This window comes from Ochotona curzoniae, unplaced genomic scaffold (assembly GCF_017591425.1).
Source record: "Ochotona curzoniae isolate NIBS_2020 unplaced genomic scaffold, NIBS_Ocur_1.0 contig_4838, whole genome shotgun sequence".
In the NCBI taxonomy this organism is placed as follows: Eukaryota; Metazoa; Chordata; class Mammalia; order Lagomorpha; family Ochotonidae; genus Ochotona; species Ochotona curzoniae.
This window is the reverse complement of record NW_024466399.1, coordinates 434,417-461,434: the sequence shown is the minus strand read 5'-3', so window position 1 is coordinate 461,434 and position 27,018 is coordinate 434,417. Positions and strand designations below refer to the sequence as shown.

General features: G+C 42.0%; 1 protein-coding gene across 2 annotated transcripts in view; it reads left to right on the top strand.

Annotated features, from left to right (window-relative positions):
* Positions 1–27,018, top strand: part of PSPC1 (paraspeckle component 1) — an 84,320-nt gene that overhangs the window by 50,748 nt on the left and 6,554 nt on the right. Inside the window, exon 7 of one of the 2 annotated variants that reach the window (XR_005884716.1) lies at positions 22,622–22,721. Coding sequence is in view for 1 of the 2 variants with exons in the window: in XM_040988350.1 (XP_040844284.1) it covers positions 22,622–22,645 (24 nt within the window). In the remaining variant the exon portion in view is untranslated. Of the gene's footprint in view, positions 1–22,621; positions 22,823–27,018 lie in introns of those variants that run through there. The other variant, XM_040988350.1, reaches the window with a different exon arrangement.

The window sequence follows — 27,018 nt, the reverse complement described above, 5'->3', positions numbered from 1 at the left end:
CAGGAGTGGAATAGCCAGGGTTGGAACCACTTGTGTGAGATGCTGCCATTGCAGGAGGTGGTCTTAAATGGCTGTGTGATGTCTGCTTCCAAAAGTGGTGATTTTTTAAAAAATAAATCTTTATTATTTACAGAGAGAAGGATAGATAGGTCTTATACCTCCTGGTTCTCACTCGCCAAGTGGCTGCATCACCCAGAGCTAAATGGATCCAGACCCAGGAGCCTCCTCTGGATCTCCTCTAAGGCTGCAGGGTCCCAAGGCTTTGGCTGTCCAAGGCCACAAGCAGGGAGCTGGATGGGAAGTGGAGCAGCTAGGACATGAACTGGTCTACATATGGGGTCCTGGAACTTGATGGGGGACAATTTGCCAATTGAGTCATTGTGTCTCAAAGTGGTGATTTTCAACGCAGAGGATTAATTTTTACAATGACTTGGGTCATGGGACTCTGATTACATTCTCTTGCTATGGGATATTTTTTGTGAATTTTGGTTTTCAATAGTAAGGGGAAATTGATTATCACATTATATTCCATAACAAAATCATCTATGGCAGTATTAAAAAAATTTATGTCATGAGCATGTTTATTTAAAGTCTAAGCAATCATTTAATTTAATATTATGCTATATATCTATTGAGATTGTCAGTCCCTGATGATATATTACTTCTCATAATTATATTTCAGTGTGTTGTTATACTTTTCTGGGAAGTTATTCCAGTAAACAATTCCTTTTATTTTTCCATGTGTCAGTTTTTGCTGGCAGACCTATTCTGGAGAGGAAATAGCTTACCTTTAATTAATTTTTATTTGATTGGAAGTTTCATTAAAACTCTTGCGGATTTGAAAGTGGTTGATTGTCAGGCATAATTGAAATTATTCTCTTATACCAGTGAAGTTTTTTCATACATTGTTTTATTCATTATTACTTAGATGTAAATGGAATTATTTTCTAAAATTTACTGCATTCACAGGCTTTTGTTTTTAACAGTTCTATGAAAACGTGGTTGGAGATGCAAAGCAATAGTCAGATCTTCTCGTGTTTCTCATTACAATGATGGAAAATCAGATTTTTAAAAACTTATGACATTGGATGGTGGGAGTTTTAACATTAACTAACTCATAAGTAATATCAGTTGTATTTAAATCTACGTTGCCCATCATCTGTATTTCATTCATGTAATCCTTAATTTTTAGCATTGTATTTCGCTTCAAAGCTCTGTTAGGATTGGGAGAGACTTGATTTTTTGATGTTCCTGCCAAGTTAAGTTTAGTCAGGGCTTTGAAATGCAGTACGATTCATTCAAGAGCACTTGAATGCCAGCGCAGAGATATCCTCATCTCCTGGATAACGGGTAGTGTTGGCTCTGGCTCCGAGAACAGAGCCCTCTGCAGCTTTTCCCTGCGGCCAGAACAGCCCTGCTGTTGACCAACAGTCTTGACCAAGTTTGTCCTGGGAACAGTCCCCTTCTGAGTGAACTCCTAGTCATTGCTTTTGAGTATTTTTGTATGGTTAAACAACATTGTGAATGGTTTGAATTAGTATTTTTCTTTGTAGATTAGTTCCCTAGGAAAGATTCTCGGATGTCATTTGCTTAAAAGAGAAAGATACAAAACTAAATTTAAATAGTGTTCTCAGTACGAAATTGTCAATGTATGCTTTTTTGTAAAAAGGTATTATGAAACATTTTTAATATTATGATATTGTATTTTCTTTTGTGTCATGATTTTAAGTACCAGGCTTAAAGTCTATAAAATTCAGGTTTCATGTGCTATTTGCAATTCCTATGCATCTAATAAAGGAACACGTATTTTTCTTTACTGCTATATTATACTAGTGTATTTTGTTAGGCTTTTCATTCTCTTTATAAGTGAATACTTTCGGGATTTTGTTTTTTAAATATATGCAATTGTTAGAGAATTTGACTTTCATAAATTTCAGTTTGGTGGGTGCTTTGGATTTTTCTACCGAAAATTAGTGCCGAGAATTTAATGGAGAACATTCCCTATTTGTTCTTACTCCTAACGTATCAGTACTGCTAGAGGAAACCCGTTACTGGAGTTCCATGTGATGAAAGGGAATTAAAACTGACTTCTGTGACACTAGGCCTTTAGCGTTCATTCTGAAACAACCATGTGGTGTGTTTCAGGAACAGTTGATTTGTAAATTCTGTAATATCAGTATTAGTAAATCACAGCTTCAATGGGATACACAATGCAGATTCTGAATGAGAATGCATATGGACCATAATGAGAAGAAAGTTTATGAAAGAAGGATCAAGTGCGTGGTAACCAGCTTTAAGCAAGTTGACATTTAGGGACTAATGACAGTGGTCAATAGTAAAAAGGGATGCCAGTTAGCCAAGGCAGAGGCATTTTGCCTGTGGGTATCTAAATGTATCCTGTGTGCCTGATTGGGGCACCTGCTGCGTTAGGCTGGTCTGGCAGGCGAGGCAGTAGAGCAGTGATGTCCGTTCTGTCCTGATCACTTGTCAGTGTTCTGTTTATAGTTAGCCTTCGGTATGAGTGGACTTTGGAGGTAGAGGTGGGAGACTCGAATAAGGAGCAGGTTCCAGACATCTAAAAACATTTTTACGTCCGTTTTCTACTGAAGAATATTGATGCAATCACTGCTAATTAAAAAGTCCATCCCAAGTTACATAGTCCTGTGTAAGTTCATTTCATCCTAAGCAAATAAATCGGAAATGATCTTATGCTTTGTGAGCTCGTGGTTTCTGTGTCAGCTGTCTTCATTCCTGAAATTTGAAAGACAATAGACTTACTCTGTGTTCGGTTTGCCAAGCTTTGTTCACTTCTGTTAAATGAGTTATGTGTATGTACTGTTTCTCAGGTAAATATTCTTTTTTTTTAAATTACATAAAAGATAAAAATTTAATTTTAATCTCTTCTCAGGTTATAAAACATATTGTATTTATCTGTGTTTGCCATCAGAATTCCCAATTATGCATGATTATTTTCCTGAGTCTAAGAAAAATATGATCTAGTTTCTCCAAAGGTATTATGTAAATTCTGCAGAACTGAGAGTATGTCAAACTTAAGGGCTCATTAGGGAGTCACTTTTTGTGCTGCCCCAATGCTGCCTAAGGTAATGCATGAGACTGGCTCTGTAATGTGATTTTCCCTGAGTGCCTGTGGAACACATCAAGTAAATAGTCTTTTAAGAATATATCCTTTAATAATCCTCTGGGGCAAGTAATGAAAAATTGATTAGAGATTCTTCGTTTAAACTTTGGACATGTGTGATTGTATTTTAAAAGCTGTTATTAAAATCACATCTATGGTAATGACTTAGGTTTGAAATGTGTAAGAATATTTATAGCCTTATCAGACAGCTCTGTTATCTTGATCTTTTGGGTTTTTGTAGTCCCCTTTTCTGGAAAGCCTTGTCTAAGTTATAAACATCTTCGTAGTTTTCTCTTGCTGAAGCTTACCTGATTATCTTTTATTACATTTTTGTTTACATGATGAACAAGCAGAACTATTTTTGTGTTAAATGGTGTTTTCCCCTTCTGAGTAACAGAAGCTCTTTCCAGTTTGATAACACTACAGCTTTTAAATTAACAGTCAGTGTTTGTACATGCGTATATTGCAAACTTCTTTTTCAAGTGTCTGGCTTGGAGACCTGGATCACAGGTTCCCTACCGAGTCCGCTCTGCTGCAGCAAATACCACGTTTTGTTGGCTGTGCTTTATTTTAGAAAGAATATTAGTTCAGAATTGTTCTTTTTGTAGAAAAAGAGGTAGTTTTCTGCTTGTTCATGTAAATAACATTTAAATTCTGTTGTATATTATGTGAGTCACAAAATTGGAGGCTTAAAATTGATAGGATTAGGTTATGTTGCCTTGAGGTATACTTGGTTTTGAATACATAATTTTCTCCTTTTGAAATTTCCTTGTATTCAAAAATAAGTCAGCAAGAATCTTTTAATGTTATTTGGTAGAGGCTCCTGCTTTGCATTTATTGTAATATAAGTGAAACTTTATTCTCAAACTCTTTTTATTAATAGTAATTTGTTGGTGGCATAGAAGACTTTGAAATTGGTGTTGATTTTTAAATCATGTAACCAGAAGTTATGTGTCTGAGCTGCTGCTGTCCGGGGCCTTGATTTGCTGTAGTCGTATTTGTTTTCTCTGCCTGGATCTCCTAAGAATCTTCCTTGCTTTATCTTCTCACATGCAAAACATTATTGTGTATTTGTCAGCCATGCTGGGCTTTGGGGAGTGAATAAGATTTTGGATATGTTTCTGGGTCTTAGAAGATCTGTGTAACTAGAGTCCTATGGCTGTTACTATTTATATTTTTTGTACAAGTACTATGTGTTTTATATTTACATGTTTAATTTCTATAAGTGTTTTATTTTCATGCGTGAACATGAAGAAAGTACTCCAGTGTACATTTGGCCTGAGTTATTTTTGTCCTCAGTTTATTTTGTCATAATTACGTGATGTCTAACAGTATGAAAGTTGGGACATTCTTTATGTCTATGTATGTTACCAGGCATTTGTTTCAAATAAGAAATAAACTGAATCTCAGAGTTCTCTGGTTAGCTTGAGCTCTTCGCTGTTGGAGGCAAGGATATCAGTGTGCTCCGTATTACTCTAGTTGATTCCAAGTTCATATATCCATTAAGGTAAGTTAGGTGTGAATACTTAGCAAACTGAAAGTGGTCATTGGAGTAATTGCAGAACGATTTTGTCTTAGTTATGTAGACTTATGTGAAGCCATGTCATTCCAAGTTTTCACTACAGTTCGTTGTAGCAAGGTCTGTTGTGGGGTGCACTGTCCCTGGGCACTTTGTAAATGCTCAGGATTTAACAGTGGAAATAAATTTGGAATTTCTTTTAGATTTGTTTATCCTGTGGTCTTTTTTTTGCATAATTTATCCATTAACTTATTTATGGCAGCCCCAGCAACAGAGAGATCTGTTTGCTGGCTAGCTTCTCAAATGGCTACAACACCGAGGACTGAACAAGGCTGAAGCCTCAATACTTGAATTGTCTTTCCTGGTGCACTAGCAGGAGCCTGGAGCAGAATAATAGCAATTGAAACTCACACTGACATTGCAGTCTCGGATGCCGCCATTGCAGACAGCAGCGTAGTCAGCTGTGGGTGCCACAGTGGGATGCTCTCATTAACCATCATCCTAGGCACATTGCCAAGAGCTGGACTAGACGCGCAGCAAGTGTAACTTTAAGGATTCAGAGGTTGCCCACTCACCACAACTTACTTCCCTGTTAAAGAGTCCCAGTATTATGTTATTAGGAAGCCACAAAAATTTATTCATTTGATCTGTGGCTAGCATTTAGATTTATACTTGATGGTCACTTGAGGGAAAATGAGACTTGATCTTTTCTGGTATTAATGCATTTGAAAGGCAGAGTTGCAGAGAAGGAAGGAGAGACCAGGGGAGGGGGCTTTCTGTCCACTGTTTCGCTCCCCTAGTGGCCACATCAGCTAGGGCAAGGCCAGGCGGAAGCCAGATGGTAGCTTCTTTTGGGTCTCCGACGTGCACAGCAGAAGCCCAGGTGCCTGGGCCATCTTCTGCTGATTTTCCCGGCAAACTAGTAGGAGCTGGACTAGAAGTACAGCAGCTGAGACTCAAATGGACACCGCTTTGGGATGTTGGGATTGCAGGCAGCAACCTAACCCTCAACACCACTCACTGGCTAGTGGCTAAATTCTCACCTCTCTTGCGCCAAAATCCAGTTCATGTCCCGGTGGCTGCACTTCCCATCCAGCTCCCTGCTTGGGGCCTGGGAAAGCAGTCGAGGACACCCCAAAGCTTTGGGACCCTGCACCTGCTTGGGAGACCTGGAAGAGGCTCCTGGCTCCTGGCTTCAGATCAGCTTAGCTCCAGCCTCTGTGGCCACTTGGGGAGTGAATGAATGGAAGATCTTTCTGTGTCTCTTATCTGTATACCTGCCTTTCCAATAAAATATTTGTGTAAAAAATATGTGTTTATTTGAATGAATTAACATGAGAGAAGGATAGAGATCTTCCATCTGCTAGTATTAAAACTACCTCATAAGCGCATTTCTGGAGGTAAAGAATAAGCCGATTGTTGGAAATTCTTTGGAAATGACATGGTTTTAAGCTTGGGAAGATGTAATACTAATAAAGACGATGTATATTCAAGCTACTTCGGATTTTTCTCATGCTAGTGAATCTTATTTGACATTTAAGAGAGGTAAGTTACATTAGGGTGTACAAGTTTATATTAAATTTTTTTTTTACCTGTCAATGATAAAAATATTTGATAGGTTAACATACATTTCATAATCTGAATTCCTTTGAATTTAATTGTTACAGTGTTTCAATCATAGATGTATTGCTGCAGTTGCTATGTTGATAGTAATTTTTTTGCAGTTTGGGCACTGGTACTGAACCGAGCTTAGTGGGCAAATCCTTTGCTGTCATGACAGTTGCGTTCTTGATCTAGAGAAACTAAGTAAAATGCAAATGTAGCTGAATTGTCTTACTATTGTGATGATGGGGTAGAGAACATTAAAGCCGTGTTTTCAGCAAGGAAGTAGAAAAAGCCCAGCTAAGTTAATGAAGGAAGAAAATACTGGTCTAGTGTATGCTGAATAAACGGATTGTGCTGCCATAATTCTTCTGAAGCGGTGCCGACGCCATGTGACTTTGAATTTTTGAGGTGAGAGTTCCGATACTTAATTTAAAAAATTTTATTGTAATTCATTTGTCACCTCAGTGTTAAGCCTATGGGAAACAGCTTGGGTTTGTGCGACCTAACTTAGAAACTACAGCATCTCCATTAGATGTGCCAAGGTTTGATATGAAGCAAAGTAAAATGTCTCAATTTTATGTTATATTTGAAGTTAAACTATATTAAGATACAGCAGGTCTAATAAAAGGTCCAGTGATACTGGCTACATGTCTTGCTTCCTTTGTTCTCCTCTTGTTTTAATGTCACTCGGGACATTTGAAATGTTACCTATGGCTCACGTTATTTTTGTTTAGGGCAGCAAAGAATGACTTTGTCAAACTTAACTTTTCCCTTCATGGTATCAGAATCCCATTATATAGAAAGTAACGATGGAACTTATTTTTACTGTTTAAGATGAATAACAGAATATTTAACTTCAGTATTTGTCAAGTAGTGTGTATTTTTAAGTGTTGGTGTGAGGGAGTTTCGTGATACTTGTCTGAGAGCAGGGAAGAAATTTGAGCACCTTGTTCTCTGGATTGTTTTTGATGCAAATTCTTTCACTTCTGTTACTTTGCTGTAGTAATTATCTATTTAGTATAAGTTTTAATTGGATGTATTAAGTTTTGAAAGAACTGTCCTAAATTGCTTAGTTGTTCATTGTACACGAAAGAGTAGGGACCTTTTTGGATGCTCAGCTCCTACTCTTGGGCCACTTGGAAAGTGAACCAGAGGACGGAAGATCTTTCTCTCTGTCGGCTCTGTAAATCTGACTTTATAAGAAGAATGTATCAATCTTTAAAAAAAAAAAAGAAAAAAGTAAAGTTTTGAGGGAGAAACAGCTCCCATCTAGGAGTTCACTGCTAGCCTGGGCCTCTGGGGTCAGGTGCTCAATTGGAGTCAGGATCCAAAGCTGGGAATGGAACCAGGTATTCCAGTGTGGGATACGGGGACCTCACTCGTATCCCAGCTGCTCCAGTGTATTCTTCCCAGAACAGTGTAGGTCTTAGTGATCATGTCTGTTCTGATTTCCTTACAAGTCCTTGCTGAATGCTTGCTGAATGAATGAATGACCTCACTCAGGAGACAGGCTAGGTTATCACTAATGAGCAGACACCATTGTGTAGAATAAGGTGCCTGCTCTCTGGGCATTTGACAATGGGTGCAGGTAGGGCTGGATGATCCAGTGTTGCTATAAAGGTCTGAACGTGTTTTGACTACCAAAAAGATAATCAGACACCTGTTTTGGGGGACCTGGAAGAGTTCACCGGGACAAGTGGGTATGTGCCATTTGTAAGGTTTTTAGTAGACCATGAAAAGGATTCGAGGCTAGCAGGCTGGTCTGATGACAGGGCTGTTGAGAATAAGCTGGTCTTTGTAGATGAGCTGAAGCTGACTAAGCTGACGAAGCCTTAATTAATACAGAGCAGAGAAGCAAAATTCAGGTAAGCGTGTAGCTGATTTAAATTTTAGATCTTTATTGTTTAGCCAACTGGTAGTTAAGTCAGTTACAGTAAGTGACTGAAGTCACACGTTGGAAGTCAACATCTCTCCCCTGGTACTGAAAGTGTATTTAGTGGAACTGAGAGTTGTTCACATTCCAGGTGAGAGTGATTCAGAGAGAGAATGAATTTACTGGTGACTAGTGAGTGCAGGAGAGAGAGAGAGGCTAACGCTGAGAGGTGCTAGTTCAGATGATAGCTGGTGAATACTGGGACATTGGCGGTAAGTATGCCTGGGTTGTGGTGACACGGTTTGTAGGAGAGGCAGGTATGAGCCACTGGATTTTCAAAAGTTGCGGTTTTTCAGTGCAAATGGATGATTTGTTAGGATTTTAAAACTTGGCAAAGCTCTTTGCTAAATGCATTCTTTTGCAACTGCATTAATGATAATAGCTGTGAAAATCTCCCTAATGCTTCTGGTTCTGCATCTGCTCTTGTACTTTATTTCTAACAAAATAAAACAGGTGTCAGATTCAGGTCTCTCGCTTCCCACTGCAGTGACTTCCATCTGAATTCACGCACAACCATGGTATCAACTGCATAGCTTCATTTAGTTTGGTCTTTGTCCACCTGGTCACCCTACGTGCCTCCCTGTCTCGCCTTGCTCACCCAACTCTAGAGTGGTTCATCTGACTGCAATATTTTTGGGGTGAGGTCCTGGATTCAGTGTCACCAAGGAGTCTCAAGGGAATTTTGGGCGGGGAAAAAAAAATGACCCAGTTCATAGAGTGGAGTTTCTAGCACCATTAAGACGTGTGTGAGTAAGAATGCCTGATTTTAAAAAATAGATAAATTGGATATTTGTCCAGCCTGTCTGTGCATGTAATAATGAAGGAAAAAGTAGGCTTAATCCTATGTTCTTTCAATCCTCATAGGAGACAAGATAAATTGGAAGAGATTATTTAGACCCATTATATTACAGGGTCATAGAAGAGCCAGCCAAGAGTGCGAGCAGCTCAGTTTTCGATTGAATTGGGCAGAACAACATCCTGTGTGTAGAGATTGGCAGAACAAGTGAGGCTGGAAAGTGATGAATGAGGTTGGCATTAGAGGTGCAGATAAAGTTCTAGCAACTGGGATAACGTTCAAAACATAATTTTGTCTATATTTTGGTTTCACCACGTATACTCTGGTGTTGGTGAATCCAGCCACAGAAACGGAAGTTTAAACACCCACTCCAGGACAATGGCACTTTTTTTCTATGTGGGTGTTAAATGAAGGCTAATGGTGTTCAACTATACCTGCTTTTTCCCTCTTACGTCTTTACTTTGGTATTCATCAAAGAGATTATTAGAAGCAACAAGTAGGGAGAATGTTGGATGTTAGGAATGCATGGTCAGGAAATAACTCGGAAGGTCCCATTTAACACAACAACTTGTAGTCACTGTTGATTTAATTGTCCAGAAATTATGCGATCATATGTACTTGTACAGACATTGGTAGTCTGATTGTTCATTCTGGCATCCATGTAATTGAGATTTCCAGGGAAATTGTTCATTAAAAATCGTTTATTGTGAAAGGAACACATAAGTCTTAGAGGTTTGTGTGTGATGTGGTATAATAATATGTAGTAAATGGAAAACCACATGTACTTTGTAGTTTAAATAAATGTTCTTAGCATTTTTAAGCATTTCTGTTAATTTCTGGGTGTGGAATTTTGGGTCTGCCAAGCTCAGGTATTTTGAGAAGTTCATAGGATTCACCAGGGTCCGTTCTGAGCCATGCTGCCCGAGGTCAGCATTTTTTGACATGGCCTTTGCACGAGGAGCCATGCTGTCCGAGGTCAGCATTTTTTGACACGGCCTTTGCATGAGTATCATTTTTCATTTGGATACACAGTGGTGATTTGTGGGACGGACATCACATTGACACCTGGATTGATGTTAAAGTGATTTGAAATATTTTGAATCTGATATTAATACCTTTCTAAGTTACATAGGAAAATACTGCATTTTGTTTTGTCTTTGTTAAATACACCACATATATTAAATTTAGTATTTTGAGCTCTGTATTTTTAAAGTAAATATGAGTTGGAAGAGAGAGAATGTCACTGAGCCCTGCAAGAAAGTTTTCTATTTTTGCTATTTTCTCTCCTTGCCCTCAGAAATGATGAAAAGTGCAGTGTACGTTGCAGTATTTGGAAAGAAGTTTCTGAATGTCCAGTGAAGTTTACATCGTGATTGAGTTTTTGTTGATAATGTGCTGTACTAGTATGTATCATAAGTATGGCTGAGGCACAAGTAGACAGCACTCGAATGTATGTTTTTCCTATTGTGTATTCAAAATATACCTGGGAAGTGGAATTAAATTTTTATTTTGTTCTAAAAAGGGTATCTTGTCATTTGCCATAAAATCATTGTAATTGGAGAACATCTTGATAAATCAAATTAGATAGAAACCACATATTCTATTGTAATGCAGACTTGAAAAAAAGTGCTTCTGAATGTAGAACAATGGTTAATTTGGGATGGAATTAAAGCTGCGAGAATTAAGCTAGAAGCAGTGATATATTTATTTATTTATGCAAGATTTAGAGAAAAAGATTGAGATTGTCCACCAGCTGGCCCACAGCCTGGATGGCCAACAGGGCCAGGCTGAAGCCTGAAGTCAGAGCTTTCATCTCGGTCTCCCATACGGTTGCAGTGGCCCAGCATGTGGGGCATCTTCCACTGTCCTGCTAATGGCAGAGAGCTGGATCAGAAGTGGAGCAGCCGAGACTCAAAACTGGTACCCGTATGGAATGCTAGCTAGCATGGGCCCGGGATGACATGCACAGCACAGTGGGGATGAGAAGAAGTCACGGTACCTTGTATGTTTTGTAAACACATGGAGGAGAGGAGAAGCCAGGGTCCAGGCCTGGAGTGCTTGGGAAAGGAGAATGTGTGGCACTCCCTTTTTCAGTATATATTATATGCATGAATTAACCTGTCACACCATGCCAGTAAGTATTTCTTGAATATTGCTCATTTAACAAAAATGTCTATTTGAAAGAGTGAGCACACCAATGGATCATTCCCCAAATGTCCAAATCAGGGTTGTCAAACCAATACCAAAAGCCTGGAACTTCATCTTGATTTGCTGCCGGAGTGAGAGGAGCTCAAAGTCTTGGTCCATTCTCCATTGCACTTTAGGTTTATTAGCCAGGAGCTGTATTGGAAGCAGAAGAGCCAGGGCATGCACTGACAGTCCTCTAAGTGCTATGGGGATTGCTGTTGCCTCCTTAGCTGCTACTGTCACACCTGACCTTGATTTTTTTTTTTTCTTTTCAGTGCTTAAACACAATATTTCAGGAGATAGAAAGGCGAATTCACTCGAATTGGTTATCACAGAGTGAATGTCCAAATATATTTGGAAACAAATATATTTTGAAATTCGTTTATGAGGGAATCTCAAAAAAGTGTATGGAAGCCCTAGAGTAGAAAAGTATTCTGTATGAATTTCAAAATGCATTCTATCAGAATAAACTTACAGCTTTTAAGTCAGGTTTTCTCAAACATGAGGAACCCTCATGATATGTACAGGGTAAATAATAGTGCTGTATTTAGTGAAGCAGAGACTGGGAGTCGGAGAAAGAATCCCTGTTCTCTTGCTCATGCCACGTTGGGCCAGTGTTGACACCAGGAGCCAGGAACACCGTCGAGTCATCCTTGTGAATGGTACAGCTTCTTACAAGGCACATGAACAGGGAGCTAGAACTCCCGGACCGCAAGCCGCCATTACGTAGGCTTACTGTTATAGAAAGTGCCCCCCCCCTTAATATCTGTATTCCACCTCAGTTGTGGCTTTTTGAAATTATTTATTTTTGTTAGAAAGATAGAGAAGAAGAGACAGAGAGGATGATCTTCCATCCAAGTTGCTGCAACAACCAGAGCTGAGCTGATCTGAAGCTGGGGTCCAAGGCTTTCGGCCGTCCTTTACTTCCTTCCCAGAGTATAAGCAGGAAGCTGGATGGGAAGTGTGGCCGCTGGGACATGAATTGGCATGTGTATGGAATCCTGGTGCATGAAAGGCAAAAACTTTACCACTAGGCTATGGTGCCAAACCCTAGACTCTTGTTTTCTTTAAAGATTTACCGTATTTTTATGTGAAAGGCAAAGCTACAGAGAGGAAAGACTGAGATCCTTCTGCTGGTTTACTCCCCACATGGCTGCAATGGCTACAGCTAAACCGATCTGAAACCAGGAGCCTGGGTCATTTTCAGAGCTCCCACAGGGACTAGAGCCATCCCTAAGGACTTGAGCTCTGTGACTTTCCACTAGCAGGGAACTGCATTGCCACCATGTGGGATGTTGGTGCCGTAAGTAAAGGCTTAACTTAGTATGCCACAGCACCAGTCCCAGGAACAGTGTTTGAGCCTAGTCAGGTGTCTGAGCTGTCTGCTTCAAAGTTTTGATGAGATTTACGGACTTGGTTGTAGATGGGGGAACAGCAGATCAAAACCATGTTCATGTCTCTCTTGGGGTCCAAAGCACTTGGTCCATTTTCTGCTGGTTTTCTCAGGACACCTTAATTTTTTATGTTATCATCAGCTTCGTTTTTAAGTTCCTGTGTCTTTTACTTACTTATTCATTGATTGATTGCCTTTTGATCTGGACTGGTTGCTGTCCGTAACAGCTGGAGCAGTAGCGCATCTGTAGGACTCAGTTCTCTGGCTGCACTCCGCTCCCATGAGCTCTCAGTGAGCACTTGACATTCATTGTGATAGCTGCGGTTTCCTCTTTGTCTCAGAGTTAGTTTCTTTTGTGTAGCACATGTGAACACAAAATAGCCTGGATGCCGGTGTAGGCGGAAGTTAGTAGTTTTTTTTTTTTTTTAAAGCAACATCATCACATTATTAAGCAGATTCAGTTGAGCATCTCTATTTATAAAATCTAAACTCTGACAGGCTTTTAAATTTGATGATTTTTGAAAACCTTAAGTTTTAAGTTCCATATTGGCCTTCATGTCGTAGTCAAAATGCAGTAACACTAAAACACTGTAAGAAGAATAAAGGGAAAAGAAAACAAAATTGTGTAAACTACCCTTAGGGCTTTTGCATGAGCTCTAGATGAAAATGAGTTTCATCTTTAGACCTGGTCTCATGCCCGCCATAACATCCCAAATGAGAATCTTTTGTTCCCAAATGTTTAGGGAAGGGATGAAATGGCCAGTGTGGATGCTTAGCCACTGTACCATGGAACTCCATATAAAGTCACTCAAGCCAACACGGTCAGTAAGACTGTGCACAAGATATTGTATAGGCTGCATGAGTGTGAGATATTAATACTGTACAGAGTATAGCTAGAGTGCTCCATTGGAAATAGGAATATCTTAATTATGTAGTGGATGTGGCTAAGACAGAATATAAGCTCTATTTGGTGGATATTTGAGGCAGGCAGTGTGCGGTGGCAGCAGGTGCTCCTGGCCTGGCAGCTGCACGCTGCTGTAGGGAAGCAGGCAGAAGAGCTCGCCGGAACAGTGAACGGTGATCGCATCAGTGAGTCAGGAAACGCTAGAAACTATCTGCATTACACATGTGGGAGAGGCGAAGGAAAGGCCAGCACACCGGATGCCATGGCATCTTCTCCGTGCTGCTGTTTGGGATGTTAGAAGTACTTAGCTGTTCTCTGAGGACCAGTGCAGTGTGGCATGTTTCTGGGTGTGGCTGCAATCATTGAGAATCCACTGGGAGCGAAAGCTGGAGCTGATGCATGTAAAGGAAGGCAGTGGAAACCCAAAGAGGCCAGAAGACTCATCACAAATCCAATTTCTCCAAAAGAAACCAGTAGATGTTTGCCAAGAGTGAAGACCTATATGCATTCCAAATAAACTACTAGTGATCCGGGAGATGCATTCGAAGCAACATGCACTTGCAGGCAGGAGAGCAGCTGATATGGAATGGTGATTTGGGAATGGACAAATCCAAACATAATTAACTGGTGACAACTTGGTTGAAGGTGAGGGCTTATTTGGAAGAAAAAAGGCAAAAATGGCTTTTTCTAATAAAATTTTAGTGCTATTACATAAGGAGATACATGACTTAAGAATCTTGATACTTAGGGTTTTTGTATAGAAAGTGCTACTGGATAGGAACAAAATTTTATTTTATTTTTAAAGATTTATTTTTATTATAAAGCTAGATATACAGAGAGGAGGAGAGACAGAGAGGAAGATCTTCCGTCCGATGATTCACTCCCCAAGTGACCGCAGCAACGGCCGATGCTATGCCGATCCAAAGCCAGTAACCATGAACCTCTTCCAGGTCTCCCATGTGGGTGCAGGGTCCCAATGTTTTGGGCCGTCCTTAGCTGCCTTCCCAGGCCACAAGCAGGAAGCTGGATGGGAAGTGGAGCAGCCAGGATTAGAACCAGCATCCATATGGGATCCAGTGTATGTAAAAGGCATCATTTAGATGGATCTAAACCTCATTCAGTGTCATTCCAGTTTTTTGAGATATAGAATTAGTGCGTTTTTATTTTTGATATTAACATATAATAAATATCAGCTACCTTTCAAAATATATGCATAATTGGCAACATGCTTTTGCATTGTTTAATAATGCAGGAGTAGGTGTTTGGCTAATGCTTAAGGCAGCCGTGTCCCACTTAGCGATGCCCGGGTTCAGTTCCCTGCACCTGCCACTGTGGATCCTGGGAGGTCGTGGGGATGTCTCCACTAGCGTTTCATGCCTTTCGTGTGGGAGCCCTGGGAGCGGACACAGCCGCGGCAAGGTAGGCATGTGCAGGTTGAACCAACAGATGAGATTGACCTGTCTCTGATTCTCGAGAGAAAATACTGATAATGCCAGAGACACAGATATTACAATTAAGGATGTTACATATTGAAAGCAGTTGCTCTCCGCTCTTTACCGGACCCCCAGTGCAGCTGTGGTTTCTATTCTCGTATGAATCCTTTGAGAAGTTTCTATGTAGTCACGGGTTTATTTATGTGTGTTCTTACACCCTCTGAGGAGGCATGTGTTGTACACATTCCAGCAGTCATGCTGCAAATGATTCTAAGTGCATACAGAAGAGAAATTCTTCATTGTTTTTATCACCTACTTTTTGCCCATATTCAGGCAATGTTTAAAAAATTTGGCAGGGGGCAGGAAGTTTGCAGAGGGCCCGGCACGGTAGCGTATTGGCTAAAGTCATATTATGTTAATATTTATATGTTATATTAATGTATTAAATATTAAGTGAGGCTGAATAGGCCTATTCATGTCAAATGAATATCACCTACTGATAATTATAAGACACATGTGACAGTGATTACAAAAAAATGGTGGTCCCAGGCCTGGCACGGTAGCCTAGTGTCTAAAAGTCCTTGCCTTGAACGCGTCGGGGTCCCCAATGGGCACAGGTTCCAATCCCGGCAGCCCCGCTTCCCATCCAGCTCCCTGCCTGTGGCCTGGGAAAGCAGTTGGACTGCCCCAGGCCTTGGGACCCTGAACCGGCGTGGGAGACCCAGAAGAATCTCCTGCTCCTGGCTTCTGATCAGCTCAGCTATAGCTGTTGTGACTACTTGGGCCCGGGGCAGTTGGGCCGTGAGGCCCTGTTTTCCCAGTTGTATTAGCAGAAGCCTAGATTGTTTTCCCAGTTGTATTAGCAGAAGCCTAGATTGTAAGTTGAAAAGCTGGGATTCTAAAATACAGTTCGGGCTAAGCCAGGGCCAAGCCGTCAGCTGGAATTACAAATTGCTATCTGGCTTGGGTATCACGGGACTCACCTCTGCCTCGGTACCTCGCTGTGCTACCATGAAGCCTCATGCGTTCTCTGGCAAGAAACCAGACTGGGAGCCAGGAGGAGAATCCTACCCAGGTGCTATTACGTAGCATGTAGTAGCGTTGTAACCTGTCCCAGTATGTGCAGAAGATGACATTTTGAATATTGGTGATGGACAATGTGAGAACTGTGAAAATGAGCTCAAAGATTGAGCATTCTGCAGTGACAGAAGATAAGGGGCTCCATTTCAGATTGTTTTCCTTTTCAAAAATTGTGTCAGTTTTTTTGGGATAGGAATGGATATTAGATACATAGCTGTATGCAAGTAGCTAACTTTAATGGATTTGTTAAATATCAGGCACAGAAAAAACTGCAAAATCTTCGAAAAAAAAATTTTTTTTTTAAGTTTATGTATTTGAAAAAGTGACTGAGATCTTCCGTCAGTCCCAAGTGGCTGCAGTGGCCAGGGCTGTGCTTCGGCCAAAGCCAGGAGCCAGGGGCTGTTTCTAGGACCCCCACATGGGGGTGAGGCCTAGGCACTGGACTCATTTCCTGGCCGTGAGTTGAAGTGGTACAGTTGGTTCTCGAATCTGTGCCCATGGGCAATGTTGGTGTCACAAGTGTTGCCTTTACGTGCATTGCCAAAACACTGGTCCCTTGGGTAATTTCTGTTGTTTGTATTGTAATTTACCTTTGAATATTAAATTGTATTTGATGCTGAGAGTATGAGATTCTTTGAAATTTATAATCCAAAAAGGATGGATGCTCTAACTTTAAACATTTCAAAAGAATTTAGCATGCTGTTGAAGAATTGTTACTCAGTGAAGTAGGTAATAATTTTATGAAGACTTCATAGTAAAGGTAATGATTTTTCAAAAATCAAAGTTGTGTCACTTAGGGAAGCAATTAAATATGTACATTGGACGTAAATTTATGTCAAAATAGGATTAAAAGATTTCAAAGGGTTGAAATCTGCATTTAGTTTTTTTTTTTCAATTTAAAGATAGATTTATTTTTACTGAAAAAGCAGATTTAGAGAGAGAAAGATCTTCCATACCCTTGTTCACTCCCCAGATGGGTACAAAGGCCAGAGCTGAGCCCATCCCAAGCCAGGAGACAGGAGCTTCTTTGGGTCTCTCCCGTGGGTGTGGAGTCCCAAGGCTTTGGGTCGTCCTCCACTGCTTTCCCAGGCCACAAGCAGGGAGCTGGATGGGAAACGGGGCAGCTGGGACGTGAACAGGTGCCCATATGGAATGCTGCTGCTTAGAGGTGAAGGATTAGCCAATTGAGCCATCGCACCAGCCCCCTGTAGTTTTTCAGAATGCATGTTTTCTGTGAACTTATGATGACTTGGTCTATCTAAGCACATGGAATGGGTACAGTATATGCTTAAAAACAGCTGCTTCGTTATTGAGTTATTTCATCTTAGTTTCAATATTTGGCATAGTTTGGGCTCATTATTTCCTTCAAACATAACGAAGAATAAACCTTTGTGTTCCCCCATGTAGACACTCATTGAGTAGCTACTGTGGCAAGATACGGAGGCTCTTCCAGGCACTGCAGTAACAATCTGGAATATTCATTTTCATTTGGGGGAAACGGATGCCTCCATTTCATTTGAACTGATGTTTGATTAAAAGGAGAAAGGTAGACATGTTGCAGGTGATAGAATTCCTGGAAGGAGGAGGCAGGTGGTGAGAGCTAGATGGAAAGTGAAACTCAGCAGAGGTGTGTTGCAACTTGGAGAACTCTTACATACTCCACAAAGTGTATCACTGCCTGTACTTTATATATTAAGAGAGTCAGGATTTTGTCCTTCGCTTCCTCTCAACTTATTTCCTCCTCCTTGGAACAGAGAATCCAAGATGTCGTGCAATGCTAGTGTCAATAGCTAACTTTATTTTTTCTATGTACATGAAATTAAAAAAAAAAAATTAGAATGAAAGAGCAAGAAATACCTTCACCTGCTGGTTCACTCTGCTGGCCACACACGCTAGGGCAGTGTCAAGCTGAAGGAGTCAGCTGGTGGGTGCTGGCATTCCCAGGCAGGTGGCAGAGGTACAGCTGCTGCTGCTTCTCCCAGCTTCTGGCCGAGTTGAGTCAGAAGTGGGATAGCTGGTGTCTGAGCTGTGACCTGGGAGGGATGCCTGTGATGAGGGTGGCACAATAAAGTGTGTGGATGAAGCGCATATTCTCACCCACTGCTTCAAGTTTCTTCAGTGGCCAGGGCGCCCAGGTGGCGATTGAGGCCAGGAGCTGGACCATCGCCTCTGCCTCCCAGCGTCTTACTAGGACGCCGGAGTTAACAGACAGAGTTGCTATGGAAATAATGTACTTTGTGTGTATGGTGTGTATCTGTAAAAAAAAAAAAATTTTTTTAAAGATTTATTTATTTTTATCTGAAACATTTTCAGAGGAGAGAGATCTTCAACCACTGGTTCACTCCCCACCTGGCCACGTTGGCCAGAACTAGGCCAGTCTGAAGCCAGGAGTCACAGGTTTCTTTCTGGGTCTTCCACAAGGCTTCTACATGGCTCCTGGAAAGGCGGATTTACAGAGGAGAGACAGAAAGACCTTCCTTCCACTTGTTCATTCCCCAAATGGTCACAACGGCTGGAGCTGAGCCACTCCAAAGCCCAGAGCTCTTCTTTAATTCCTGTGCAGGTGCAGGGTCCCAAGGCTTTAGGCCATCCTCTACTGCTTTCTCTCTTAATTTTGCTCTGAGCCGTAAGTGGGTAGTTGGATGGGAAGAGGAGCAGTGAGGACATGAACTGGCACCTGTATGGCATCCCGGTGCATGCAAGGTGAGGATTTAACTGATGAGCCATTGTGCTCAGCCCTGGCATGGGTATTTTTTAACTGTGTCTTACTCTTAAAGATATGTTTGCCTTTCCTTGAACTTTATACAAGTGGGATGTTAAAATATATGTATTTCAATTTTTCTTTGGGTCGGTACAATAGCCTAAAAGCTAAAATCCTTGCCTCGCATGCACCAGGATCCCGTATGGGCGCCATTTCTAATCCTGACAGCCCCGTTTCCCTTCCAGCTCCCTGCTTGTGGCCTGGAAAAGCAGTTGAGGACGGCCCAAAGCTTTGGGACCCTGCACCCATGTGGGAGACCCAGAAGAGTCTGCAGGCTCCTGGCTTTGAATTAACGCAGCTCCAGCTGTTGCATCCGCTTGGAGAGTGAATCAGTGAATGGAAATTCTTTCTCTCTCTCTCTCCTCCTTTCTATATATCTTGACTTTCCAATTAAAAAAGAAAAACTTCAAGATAAAAATAAATTTTTCTTTTGTTCAGTAATTTTTAAGAGATTTATTTGTTAATAAAAGGGAAAGATCTTCTATCTGCTGTTGCAGTGGGTCGTGTTGGACCAGGTTGAAAAAAAGAGCTTGGAGCTTCCTCTAGGATTTCCGTAGGGTGTCGTGGACACAGGCACTTGAGCCATATTCTGCTCTGCTTTCCCCAGGCCGTTAGCCGGAACTTGATTCAAAATGGGAATAGCTGGGACTCGATTCCCCTTTGGGATGCTGCTGTTTTACATGTGCTTGCTTACCTTGTTAGACCACAATGTTGGCACCTCGCTCTACTGTTTCTGATGGCTCGGTAAGCTAATCCTCTCCCATGCAAGCGCTAGGATCACATATGGGTGCTGGTTTGTGTCCTGGCGGATCACTTCCCATCCAGCTCCCTGCTTTACGGAATGGGAAAGCAGTCGAGGACGGCCTGAACCCTTGTGATTCGGTTGCCAATGTGGGAGACCAGGAAGAAGCTCCAGGCTCGATTGTCTCAGCTCCCCCCATTGCCGTCATTTGAATAGTGAACCAGAGGATGGAAGATCTTTCTCCATCTCTCCTTCACTATATACCTGCCTTTCTAATGAAAATAATAAGTCTAAAACATGTACACATTTTATTTTTTAGGCCAGAATTTTTCTCAATTAAATGAAGTTTTAAAAAGATTTATTTCATATTTTTTAAATTGGAGAGTTAGATATACAGAGAGGAGAGACAGATAGAATTATCCCCAACTGGCCACAACTGCCAGAGCGGAGCAGATCCAAAGCCAAGAGCCAGGAGCCTCTTCTGGGTCTCCCACGCAGGAACAGTATCCCAAAGTTTGGGCCGCCCTTGACTGCTTTCCCAGGCCACAAGCAGGGAGCTGGATGGGAAGTGGAGCAGCCGGGACACGAACTGGCGCCCACATGGGAATCCCAGCGCTTGCAAGAGGAGGATTTGAGTTCCTAGGCTACCGTGCGGGGCCCTTGTCTGTTGACAGGTTGGGATTGTTTCCAGATTTGGGAATATTGTGACTAAAGATGCTTGTGCACATTGTATATGTCATGTTTCTTCTTTTGAAAGTGTCTGGGGTCAGAAGTGTAGGGTAAGTGTGTGTCAGTTATTTCGGTCTCTGGTGGATTTCTGTTGCTGCGTCCTTGTCAACCTGTCAGTCATGCTAATTTTACCCATTATAGAGTCTGTGGCGCTCTCTCATTTTGGTTTAATTAGGATTTTCCCGTTTTCATTGGACATTGAATACCTTTTCATATCCTTTGCTACTCATTTTGGTGCTGTAATCACCCTGCATTTATTAATGTTCTGGTTTCGTCAGTTTCATTGGTGTCTTGGATCTGTGAGTGAGTGATGGAGATTGAGTGTGAGCAGTAATGGTTTCACTAGAATTCTGAAAAGCCAATTGATGTAAAATCCAGATGTGAACATTTACACTATGTGTTTTTGTTTCTTGAAAAATAACTGGAAAACTCTGTTTTCCTGGCTATTTTTGTCAAATTTTCTTGGGAAAATTTTGACTTTTCAATTTTATTGACCTAATTTTTTCCCTTTCTTTGTCACTCAGTCTCACACTATTTCCCTGCCTGAATATCACTAGGAACACATCACAGATTTCAGGGAAGACAGAATTATAAGCTAAGTTTTGGCGCAAAAGTTTTTGAAATCTATAGATCTTTTAAATGTGATTAACATTTTTGTGAGTTTTTTGAAAGTACTGGTTGCAACATTTTGGCCAAAATGAAACTGATCTATTCCATTTTCCTTCAACTCTTTGACGTACTGTGCTTTTCAAGCTTCTTTTCCATGTTATTATTAATATCCTGTTTGAGTTTTTGCACATTCTGTTGCACTTTCAACAACTCAGCTTCATTGTACATTGGATCAAATATTTTCTGCATGGCTCCCTTAGAATCTACTTCTGCTTGTATTTATCTGTTATATGAATGTTCATAGATACTTCTCAGTTGAACAGAGTATCTTTAAAGCTGGTAGAACATTGTACAGGGTGACATAGTTGAATATTCCTTTACTAATGAGGCTGTAATGCACTTTATCACCAAGGTATGTGACACCAAGCAGTTATTTTTCACTCTTAACGTAAGGATATTGCTAATAGACTTCTTTACCTTAAAAATGTTATTGGATAAGAGAGTGACAGAAAGGGTATAAATTCGAGTTCTCCCACCTGGCAGGAATCAGGAGCTTTTTCCAAGTCTTCCATGGCAGGTGTGGCCCATGGATTTGGGTCGGTATCTTCTGCTTTCCTGGGCGCATCAGCAGGGAGCTGGATCAGAAGTGGAGCATTGGAGATTCAAACCATTGCCCAGAGGGGAGGCTGGGGCTGCAGGTCGTTAACCTGTTCACCACACCGTGCTGTTTACAGGCGTAAACTTTTATCCCATGTCACAGAAAAGACCTAAGTAATACTGGTACCTAGTTTTAGGGTTCTGCTTTTTTTTTTTTTTTTGGTACACCTTAACTTTACTAAATGAACCAAAAGATTAAGAATGTAGTTGGTTTAAAGTTGGTTTAGAAGTGGACCCCTAAAATATCTGTAGCACAATGTTGGTTGCAGGTAGAAATTCATAAGATAAGCATGTTACTTTCTGGATACCATGATTCAAAGTTCAGAATACTTTTTAAAAGTTTATGGAAAATAGAATTGCAAGATACTCAATCTGCTGCTCCCCCCCCCAAAAAAAAGGAAATCTTTGCAGTTTTTTCATTATCTGCGTTTTCCATGAACTTTGAATATCGCTTGTGTTTAAGGCTCTCATGCAGGTGTCCACTCATTGAGGAGTATTTGGTTATTATTGATCTTCTTAAAGCACTAGTACAATTTTATATATGTAGGAGTGCTTTTCAAGAAATTTATGGAATATGTATATTATGAAACGAAGTTACATTGCAAGGTATTCAACACCAAAATAAGCTTAAAACATTTTAGATTTTTTGTTTTTATTTGAAAATGAGCCAGGAGCATCTTCTGGGTCCCCAGGTCTTGGGCCATCCTCTGTTGGCTTCCCATCTGGATCAGATGTGGAGCAGCCAGGAAAGGAATCTGTGCCCATGTGGGTTGCCGAAGCTACCGGGTGGAGGAGTAACATACTGTACCACCATTCTGACCCCACTTACACATTTTTTCAACTGATTTTCGTTATATCTGAAAAGTAGAAAAAGAACTTTCCTGACCATTCCCCAAAGTCAGGGCTGGGACAGGGCAAAGTCAGACCTCAAGTTTGTCTTGTTCTCCCATATTTGAACCATCATTGGGTGCCTCTCGGGGTGTGTATTAGCAGGGACTCAGAACCGGGAGAGAGCTGAACTGCAGGCATTGAAGAATGGGATAGAGACACTGCAAGTGGAGTCTTAGCTGTTACGAACACCCATGTTGGAAATCAGGTTTTACAAAGCTAAATTCGATTTTATTGTATTTCTAGGGTGGTGCACGAAAGCAGGGCTGAAGCGACGCATGCTCACCAGCTTCCAGAGAAATTTTAAAGAGCCTGAAAAGCAAGAGAGCTGAACACATGTATTCAGGTCAGTTGGCATCTGTTCCTTATTTTGTCAAAGCTCAAGTACTGATTTCCGTTTGCCATTCTTGCCGATTCCAAATCTCTTGATCATCCCAGGGTTTTCCTAGAGCCCTGCAGATGAGTGTGTGTGGCACTGCCAGTCACCAGGGCTTGCCCTGCCAGGTCACTGCCAAGCAAGGTTAGCTGGGTTCTTGTCCACTCCAACTTGGTGCCCTCTTTCCTGACTACTGTCTTTAGTGAAAAGCGGATTAAGCAGAGAAATGGCCTATGAAAATTGTCTTTTTTTACAGTGAGAAAAAATGATCTATGATTTTTCAATGATTCTCCGATTTTCAAATTTTAGCATCATGTCTTTGAAAGGTACAGCAGCACTGGCCGTATTTCTCTCTGCTGTTTGCTGGTTTGGAAGGACTCGCAATTTCTTTTCTGGAACATTCATATTGTGATTCCAGTGGAAACATTGACATCTTAGAAGACTCAGAAAATATTATTTTCAGGATATATATGTATGTATAAAAAAGATTTCTTTTTATTTTACTTTTTGATAAGGCAAATTTATACAAAGGAGAGACCCCCCTAGAGAAAGAGATTTCTTCCATCCCGCAGTTCACTCCCCCCGGGGGTTTTAATGGCTGGAGCTGAGCCGATGTGAAGCCAGGAGCCAGGAGGTTCTTCTTGGTCTCCCCTGTGGGTGCAGGGTCCCAAGGCCGTGGGTCATTCTCAGCTACTTCTCCAGTCTTTAAGTAGTGAAGCTGGGTGGGAAGTAGAGCAGCCTGACCAGGAATGAGTGCACCTATGGGTCCTGGGGCTTGAAGTAGAGGACCGGCCTCTTCATCCTCGGCCCGTTGTGTTGCTTTTCTAACATTTTATTTGATGAAGGTAAGTGTTTTCATATTGCTGCATTGGACTTTTGGGACACGTGGGTCTGAGTCTGGCACAAGAGTCCCAGCGCGTCTAACACCGCCCCCCCCCAACCTGGTATTTTTATATACTTTTGTTTCAGAAGCTCTGATGTTTCTGTAGCTTAGAGAAATTTCATCTTTTAAGAATATTTGGGTTCACACAATGCAGTGCTTCTTAAACTGTGATCCCTAGCCTAGCATCGTCATCTGGGAACTTGCTGACGAAACACACCCTCCGACCCCACCTGTGGCCTGGTGGTAATAAAAGCTCTGGGGTGGGAGTTTTATTTTAATGATTAGTTACTTAAAAGAATTACAGAGGGCCCAGCACAGTGGCCAAGTGGCTAAAGTTCTTGCCATGAGCGTGCCAGGAATCCATACAGGCGCCAGTTCTAATCCCAGCAGCTCCACTTTCCATCCAGCTCCCTGCTTGTGGCCTGGGAAAGCAGTCAAGGACGGCCCAAAGCCTTGGGACCCTGCACCCACGTGAGAGATCTGGAGGAAGTTCCTGGCTCCTGGCTTCGGATCAGCCTAGCTCTGGCCGTTGAGGCCACTTGAGGAGTGAATCAGTGGAAGGAAGGTCTTCCTTTATGTTTCTCTGTGTCTACCTGACTGCAAAATAAATAAATATCTTTAAAAAAAAAAAAACAATTATAAAGGGCAGGTCAGCTTTTCTGTCCGTTCATTATACATAACGTCCCAACAGTAGGTCTGGGCCAGTGAGACCTAGGAGCCAGGAGCAGCTGCTGGTCTCCCGCAATGATGGCAGGGTCCCGACCTTTTATTTTCTGATGCCTTCTCATATTAGAGGATTTTTTTTTTTAAATCTTTTTCTGTCCTGGTAATTTGGAATAGTCCCATAGATGGGGAAAGTTGTCATTGTTGGGAAAGTCACATTTATATGAAAGTCCACAGCCTGAACCTAAGTGATCTGTTGTTAGAGTCAGTTCTGGGTCTCTGCCGGACTGAGGGAGCCGAGTGTGCCCCGTTGGCCCGGGGCAGTGGTCCCACCCCTTCAGGTTCGGAACGCAGCTGGGCTGCCCTTAGCGCTCCAGGCCATGAGAGATGCTCTCGGCCAGAGTTCTGTGGGCTTCATGTGCAAAACTGGACAAGGAATTTGAACAAGATTATTTCAGAAAACTTTGGGCAGTGAAATTAGGGAGGTGTCAATTCCAACTGTGAGTGGTGGTCGTCAGGCTGTAAGCTGGGTGTTGAGGGACCTGCAGTGATTGTGGATCGGGATAAAGGGGTATGTGTGTGCTGTGCTGGGACCTGGAGCCTGGCCTGGCATTTCTCAGTGTACTGGTGTCCTAGCTTTCAAGGGTACACGTTAGCAGGGGGTTGGAACTAGAAGAGCTCAACTCCAGCCACTTAAATACGGGACTTACATAAGGGGGGGCAGTGTACAGCTTGGTTTAAGGCAAATATAGGCAGAGCGAGGATGTGACGCAGGTACTTGGCTTAGATGCATCTGTGCCAGGCTTCAGTCTCCACGGTGCTCAGCGTGACCAACAGAACGGAGAGACAATTTCCAATTTTGGTTTGCATTTCAAAAACTCCCGTGCCACTTTCTTTAAAAATGGACATATTGCACTTAGAAAGATTCAGACACTGACCCGCAGACTTCCAGGCTGGTGGATCCAAATGGAGTTCTTTCTACTTCCAGAAAGTGGGCATCCCAGGTGTGGCATAAGACTGGAACCCAACTCTGGAGAATAGCTGCTTTGACAAAGCTCTGCTTGGCCGGGAGATGCCCCGTCTTGTGCACTGCATGTCCAAGTTCCTCTGTGAAACTCGGGGGATGTTGCTTTAGAACTGCCCTTGCTGTCCCAGGAGTCAGGCTCAAGGCTTTTTCAGAGTGTGTCTTATTCACATGCAGAAACAACAGCGCGGAGTCGCCATCCGGCAGTCTTCATAGCAGCCAGGAACAGCCCCGGAGGAGACCCTCGCTGGTTCTCCACTCCTCATTATCCCGAAGAAACCAGAACTTTCAGCACTTCCTCTTACTAGTGCACTCAACAAAGTTCTCTGGGTGTCAAGAAGCTGTGTTCAGAGCAGAATAAGTTTCAGTTGTATTTCTCTCAGGTAGGCACACTCTGAGTTTTCATCAACCTTTTACTTTGGGTGAAGGACAGCGAACTGTGCTCGTGTGGCGGCAGTAGAGCAAGAGCAGTCAGTGATAACATGTCAGCTTTGTTGGCCTTCCATAGCTTCCAAACTCTTAAAGGACCCGGAGATTTTCTTATTTCTATCTTGGCTCTGTTTTCGTAGTTGATTCTCAGTGTTATGACTCGTCTCCTCTAATTTCCAGCTTAACCCTCTGAAAGCAATGAAATGTAGTACTATTATATGATTATATCCTATGGTTCAGGTCACACTGGAGTTGTGACGTTTGAGAGAAGTGTGTTTTATTGAGAAAACCTGCAGGAAAAGCAGTCTGATGACGCACAGTAGGAGCGATCGTCTGACGAGCCTCCACGGTGCAGTCCGTCACCTGTTTACCGTGTGCAGCAATCATGTATGTTAGCGGTAGCTCAGTGGAGCAGCGGGCGCCTGGCTGTGCCTGTCAGCTACAGCAGCACTAACTCGCACAGCAGGACTCTGTGACACCGAAGGTGAACCCGGGATCTGCCTAGCCGGGAGCGTGCAAGGGAGTTTCAGCAGGCCCTGACTCACGTGCTTCTCAGGACCCTGCCACTTTTCTGAGAACTGCTTACAAAGTTACTCCCACCAGGGCCATGTGTGCAACACATCAGAGTTCCCACCATCACCATGTCCGATGGGCTAGTCATCTCGGGGCTGCAGCCCATACTGTGACAGGACTAAGCATGCCTCTCACTTTAATCCAATGCTTTACACTTGGACTTTTTTCTTTCTTTTTTAAAAGATTTATTTTTCTTTTTATTAGAAAGGAAGATTGGAAAGGCAGAGTGGAAGCTCTTCTGTCTGTTGGTTCATTCCCCGAGTGGCCATAACCAGTGGCCAGAGCCAAGCTGATCCGTAACCAGGAGCCAGGAGCCTCTTCTGGGTCTCCCACGTGGGTGCAGGGTCCCAAGGCTTTGGGCTGTCTTTCATTGCTTTCCCAGGCCACAGGCAGGGAGCTGGATGGGAAGCAGGACCGCCAGGACACAAATCAGTGCTCATATGGGATCCCAGCACATGCAAGGTGAGGATTTAGCCACTAGGTTATTGTGCCAGGCCCTGACATTTTTTTCTTTATAAACAAAAAGTTCACCGGGGCCAGTAGAAAATCGCAAGTTTAAAAAAATTGCCTTAACTTTCTTAAATAATCTTAATATATACCATTTCACTTTGTGGAAAAAAAATTAATATGCAGTCTGGACACACTGTTGTAAATTCACAATACTGGCACCAACACTTAACATCTGTATTTTTTCA